The sequence below is a fragment of the Rhincodon typus genome, chromosome 3, assembly GCF_021869965.1.
Source record: "Rhincodon typus isolate 14 chromosome 3, sRhiTyp1.1, whole genome shotgun sequence".
In the NCBI taxonomy this organism is placed as follows: Eukaryota; Metazoa; Chordata; class Chondrichthyes; order Orectolobiformes; family Rhincodontidae; genus Rhincodon; species Rhincodon typus.
The window spans coordinates 25,549,468-25,556,116 of NC_063334.1; the positions used below are offsets into that span (position 1 = coordinate 25,549,468).

Here is a 6,649-nt window from a genome sequence, read left to right on the forward strand (position 1 = left end):
CCACAAGGGACCCTTAACACGGTATGCATCTAAAATTCTAGCTATCATTGGAGTTCACAACTAGGGAACTTACAAATATACTTATTCAAAATGAATGGTCACCTGTCGCGCTGAAATAAGTAAAACCAAAATGCGAAGGTTTTGTTGGAAATGAAAACGGAGCGCGCCAACAGAAACCGTTCTGAAGAAGGGTCACTGGACTTCAAATGCTAACTTTGTTTCTCTCCATAAATGCTGCCAGACCTGCTGAGTTTCTGCAGCAATTTCTGTTTTCGTTTCAGATTTGCGGCATCCGCAGTTCTATGTTTTATTAACAAGAACACTTTGCAAAGGAGCAAGAGGGATTAGTCATTCTAGCGTTGATGGTCACATTTTATTGAAGCCAAAATATTCGAATCGAAACATGCATTTGCAATTGTGGCTGTTTGGAGTTATCTGTTGCACCGTTCATACACTAAAGGTTAGCATTCAGTTTCCTGAGGTTTAGAAGTTGCGCATTTGGTTAACTAACTACTCTGCTCCGGCTATTCAACCGATGCTTGTCACGCTGAAGGACAGAAGTCATGCGACAACAGGTTATAGTCCAACAGGTTTATTTTTTGCGTGTTTTCAAATAAACCTGTCGGACTATAACCTGGTGTCGTGTGATTTCTAGCCCTGTCCACTCCAGCCCAATCAGGCACTTCCACATCACGTTACACTGAAGACATTTCTAAAGAACCTATTCAGGCATGTTGTGGCACACTCTCTGAAGCAAGTGGGACTTGTACCCAGGCCTCCTGGCACAGAGATATAGACACTACCACCACGCCACAAGAGACCCTTAACCCGCTTTGCATCTAGCTACCAGCAGGTGTAATTCGTTAAAGGGGACATTTCACTAGTTTAAACTAGCCCCTGTTCACATTGAAAGACTGGATCGTCCCGGTTTTATCACCAGTCGGTATTTTGAAAAGCATTCATTGTGGCCAGTCTAAAAATAAATCCGAGATTTATTCCACTTTTAAGAGGGTTAAATGGGATTTTCCATTTCCCAAGACTGAATTACACAGCACAGAAAGACAACATTCAGAATTTTCCCTGCAATGTTGGCTTTTCGATGGCGTTAACATCTCAAATGATGAGCTGAATGTTTTGTCCATTGCCCAACCTGGACAGATGTTGCCCACCTCATTATATTTAGAGGCGTCCTGCGCCCGTTTAAAAGTTCATTATTTGGACGGAGATAGTAGGAACTGCAGATGCTGGAGAATCTGAGATAACAAGGTGTAGAGCTGGATGAACACAGCAGGCCAAGCAGCATTTTCTCAAGGGTCTAGGCCCGAAATGTCAGCTTTCCTTATTTGGACGGAGGCGCGGGGCAACTTAGACCACGTTATAAACCCAAACGAATCAAGAGGAAGAAAGGCATCTGGATGAGTACATGAAAAGGAAGGGTTTAGAGAGATATGGGCCAAATGCTGGCGAATGGGACTAGATTAATTTAGGTTAACTGGGCGGCATGGACGAGTTGGACCGAAGGGTCTGTTTCAATGCTGTACATCTGTATGACTCTATGAGCACACGCCAGTTTTTGTTTTAACAAGATGCTGTGGGGGCATTTGGAGATTTTCGTTCTTGAAGCTTTGAAACAGCCCTGCGCTGTTAAAATTGCCTGACTCGGCTTGTAGGAATGGGTGTGCTTATGTAAATGACGGGAGGTGGGAGTGACTGCTGTTTGAGATGAAGAGCAGATCGCGGGAGGGGAGACAGCTCAGCAGCACCTGAATGCGAGCAACGGGAGGTGCCGGAGGTGTGAGTGTTCTTCAGCCTGTGTCCTGCTGCCGCTGGTGATGGGCTTGCTGTTGTAGGAATGACCGCCGAGAAGCAGCAGCCAGCTCCTGGAGCCTCCAGCCTGGTGAACGGTAACCAGCCGGGGGTGAAAGTCGAGAAGGAGTCTCCGCCGGCTTTCCCGGAGAGCTCAGCAAGCTGCCACCCCGGGGAGCTGGCCCGGGGGAGAAGGCGCAAGCGGCCGATCCAGCGTGGCAAACCCCCGTACAGCTACATCGCGCTGATCGCCATGGCTATCGCCAGCTCCCTGGACAGAAAGCTGACCCTGGGGGAGATCTACCGGTTCATCACCGAGCGTTTCCCTTTCTACCGGGAGAACCCTAAGAAGTGGCAGAACTCCATCCGGCACAATCTCACGCTCAATGACTGCTTCGTGAAAATCCCCCGTGAACCCGGGCGCCCGGGCAAGGGCAACTATTGGGCATTGGACCCAGCCGCCGACGACATGTTCGAGAGCGGTAGCTTCTTGAGGAGGAGAAAGAGGTTCAAGAGGTCGGATATTACAACCTACCCGACGTACATGCATGAAACCGGCGTGTTCGCCCCACTGCAAGTAAGCAGGTCTCACACAAGACCCATGTATGCCAATATGACTATCAGTCCGAGCTATCCTCAGCAGCTTCCTGCTAACCCTCCTCTGCACTATTCAGCATCGCCCTCGGCGTTCAGCAACAACCCGTGCAGGATGTTCAGCTTCAGCAATCACGGCCCACTGGCTCCAGGGACAGAGCTGAGTCAGCAACCCTCTCTCACCTATCCTTCCGAACTGGCCGCTGCTGCTGCTTACCCTAACTTTGGCAGCCCCGCTTATCAGACTCAAGCCTGCAACGGGGCACTGTATTCCAGGCCCTCCAACGCCGTGCCCTGCACCTACACGGCGCCCAATCCACGTCCCCCCATGAGCCAGTCGACTTACTGCCTAGCCAGCGGCCAGATGTACGGCGCCTCTAGCCGCCTGTCCAGCCCTCCCGCCTCCCTGAGTAATGAGTCAGTGGAAGTCTTTGGAAGATTGTCTCCTGGCCCGTTCCCACCTCTGCGGCAGTGTAGCAACAACGAACAGGCCAACTGTATGAGTGCACACAGCAGACACACAGCTTACTGTGGAAATGTGGAAGGGATGTGAAATGTGGAAGGTCCATCCCACTTAGAACAGAAACTACAAATCATTTCTAGTGAGCCCCCGACATAAACAGTTAAACATTGACAGCACATTTGACACCTTAATTTCGATCCTTATGACAATTGTCTTGCATTGTACGTTGATTTAATGTACACGTCGCTGCGCAACTTAATACTTGTAATGTTAAAACTGTGCACAGTCCTTACGTTTTTTTCATAAAAGTAAACTGTTTAGCAGTATTGGTTCTCCGTTGAAACTCAGAGGATGGTGTGTTTTCTGTTTGTTTTCTGATTATCAGTTGGGACGAATTTCCATGATTCTTAAGATCATTTTGAGAATTGAGTAGCGGTAGAGTTCTCCTGAACATTTATTGCTTTCATCGAGACTCTGACCCCAAGTGCACTGCTTCTAAGACGGTCAAAGCTTCCTACACTCAATAAAAACCGAAAGAACTGCGGATGCTGTAAATCAGGAGTAAAAACAGAAGTTGCTGGAATAGCTCAGCAGGTCTGGCAGCATCTGTGTAGAAAAAGTCAGAGTTAACGTTTCGGGTCCGGTGAACCTTCCTCAGAACTGAGCTTTTCCAGCAACTTCTGTTTCTCTCCCTACACTCAATATTTTCATTCAATTATATTTCAGATCTTCCACATGCTACAATCATACCATACTGTAGATCACTTACAGAGTTCTTTTTTCTCCCATTCCCAGTATCGGTGTTTGTGATTGGGAAGGTTTCATTGAGTTTTGAATCGTTTGTGTAAGGAAGGTTTCGTTCTTAACGTAAGAGATATGTTCATTTTCATATCACCGCATTTGTAAAGGGTGCGATCATCCGCCTCGGGATGATGCTTCCCATGGATTCGATGATCAAAAGAGATTCAATCGATCGTTACTTGAAGATCGAACATCTCTGAATTCGCTCTAACAAATACAACAAGTTCTCAACGAACCGCTGAGAACTGTATACATCCAAAGATTTGTCAAGAGGGGTGGTTTCTGGGACGGTTGTGGGCTGCTGAGAATTTTATAGGATATTAATTTCAAATCTATCAATTCGGTTAAATCTTAAATTGTAAATCTCCAGAAGTCTGAGTAATATTTGACTGGCTTGAGTAACGAAAACTCCCCAACTTTTACAAACGTGGCGCTGGTTTAGCAGAATTCAATGTTGTAACAAGTTATTGATAATATACAATTAATAAGAATTAATTCGTGATTATTTATAATTATGGATTAAAATATTAATTTATATATAAGATAATGAAACACGGGAAATCACCAAGTTACGTGTGACAAACCCCTATCAGTTGAATGGCAGGCTTTGAATATCACATGAGAGTAGGCCTTAGGACAAACTGGGGCTCCTTTGCAGCCAACCTCAAGCCCTGGGTTCTCACTGCAAACTCTCGCACTTGCGGAGAGATACAAACAATGGTGCGCATTAAGGAGGAGAGTCTCTGTAGATTAAGTGGCGGACTGATCACCTTAAACCAAACAAATCAGGCTATTGCTTGGCACCAGGGATTTTCATTCTCTAAATAAATAAGAAAATAATGAGGCATAAACCAGTGCATTGCAGGTAAGACACAAAAACATGATCCACCGTTTTTTTTGTCTTATGCAGGCTTGCACAGGCAGGCATGCAGAATTTTGGACTGGAAAGAAAGATTCTTATTCATGTTTGACAAATGAAGTTGGCATGTCGAATTGTATGAAACATGACAGCAGTATAGCAAGAGCGACCACTCAGCCAACGTTGAATAACATATAGCACCAATTCTGTATTGTTATACATGGGAACATAGAGCATAATTGTCCTCAGGAAGATGGTAGGTTGCCTTAGAATCATAGGGTTATTACTACACAGAAAGAGGCCTTTAAGCCTTTTGAGTCTGTGCCAGCTCCATTTCCCCATGCTTTCTCTGTAGCGTGGCAAGTTTATTTTCCTCAAGTACCCATCTAATTTGATTTTAAAATTGTTCATTGATTCTATATCTATGTAGGGAGAGTCCTAGGCCATTACTACAGAGCTCTTCATATCACCTGCATCTCTTAACCCAATCCTTAATTCGTGAGTTCTGAGGAAGGGTCACCAGACCTGAAACGTTAACCCTGTTTTCTCCTTCACAGATGCTGCCAGACCTGCTGAGCTTTTCCAGCAACTTTGTTTTTGTTCTTAAATCTTGAGTCCTTGTTCCATTAGTTAATGGGAACAGTTTTTTTTTCGCTGCCTACTTTATGTAAACCTGTCACTGTCTCTAGCTCCACATATCTATCAAAAATCCCCTTTGGTTCAAGGAGAACGACCCCAGCTTCTCCAACCTTATCTTGTCGCTGAAATCCCTTGTTTCTGAAACCACTCTGGTAAAACCCTTTATGAATCCTCACAAGCATTTTTACATCTGTTCTGGTATGTGGTGACCACAGCTGGACACAATACTTAACCAGAACCTTACACTAAAGTTTGGCTCCTGCTCTTAATGCCTCAATTAATTAATGCAAGGGTCCCATATATTTTCATACCCACCCTCACAATATGCTTACTACCTTCAAAAAATCTAAATCCCAGCTATGGAACAATTTCCCTTATACCTGTTTCTCTTCCATTAAAAAAAAGCAGTCACGCTTAGTCCACATCTCAATTTTTCATTCACTTTCTTGAACTGCTGGAACCTGTGGGGGTGAAGGTACTTCCAGAGTCCTGTAAGGATTGGAATTTCAATATTTTGATCCAGCAACAAGGAAGATTGTGATATATTTCAAATTCAGAATCTTGCGTAATTTGGAGAGGAACTTGAAGACCATTGTCTTCCTCTGTCTTTGCTGTCTCTGTCCTTCTCGGTAGCAGAGGTCACAGGTTTGGAAGATACTATTAAAGAAGCCTTGGCAAGTTACTTGACAGTGCATCTTGTAGGTGATAGACTGTGCTGCCACTTAAACATTGTTTAAGATGGTGGACAGGAGCAGGATGTTTTATGCTGGATGATGCCAAGTTTCATGAATGTTGTTAAGTTGTTCTCATTCAGATAAGTGGAGAGTATTTCATCACAGACCTGATTTGTGCCTTGTAGATGGTGGACAAGTTTTGAGGAGTCAGAAGGAAAGTTATTAAAACACAAAATTCCCAGCATCTGATCTGGTTTTGGACACACAGTATTTACATGGCTGATCCAGTTCTGTTTCTGATCAATAGTGACCTCATGGTGTTGATTTTGAGGAATGATGTCATTGAATGTCATGGGCTGATGATTAGATTCTCTTTAGTTGGAGCTGGTCATTGTTTGGCAGTTGTGTACCACAAATGTTACTTTCAACTTATTGGCCCAAATCTGAATGTAGTCCAGGTCTTGCTACTTGTAGATATAGATATATTGATTGTAAGAATTGGAGCAGGACATTTGGCTCTTCCAACCTGCACCACCCATTCAAAAAGGTCATGACTGATCTGGTTGTGGTTTCAGCTCCATTTTTCTGTCTGTCCCCCATAAGTTATCTCCCATGTCTAACAAGGATAGCTTCAATATCTGAGTGGTCAAAAACTGAACATTCAGCAATCAATATTCTAACATCTATGCTTCTGACCTTATAATGGATAGGAGATCATTGTTGAAGTAGCTGAAGATGACAAGTCTAGGAAACTACTCTTAGGAACTCCTGCAGAAATGTCGCGGTGAGATGATTTGACTTCCAGCAAAAAAA

General features: G+C 44.3%; 1 protein-coding gene across 1 annotated transcript; it reads left to right on the forward strand.

Moving 5' to 3' along the window:
* Window positions 1-1,754: 1,754 nt before the first annotated feature.
* LOC109937139 (forkhead box protein E1) lies at window positions 1,755-3,194 on the forward strand. Its single transcript, XM_020535750.2, has one exon. The coding sequence runs from the start codon at window positions 1,853-1,855 to the stop codon at window positions 2,951-2,953; it is 1,101 nt and encodes a 366-aa protein (XP_020391339.1). The 5' UTR covers window positions 1,755-1,852; the 3' UTR covers window positions 2,954-3,194.
* Window positions 3,195-6,649: the final 3,455 nt, after the last annotated feature.

Coding starts and splice junctions, on each gene's coding strand:
- LOC109937139 (XM_020535750.2), top strand. CDS start 1,853: ATGACCGCCGAGAAGCAGCAGCCAGCTCCTGGAGCCTCCAGCCTGGTG.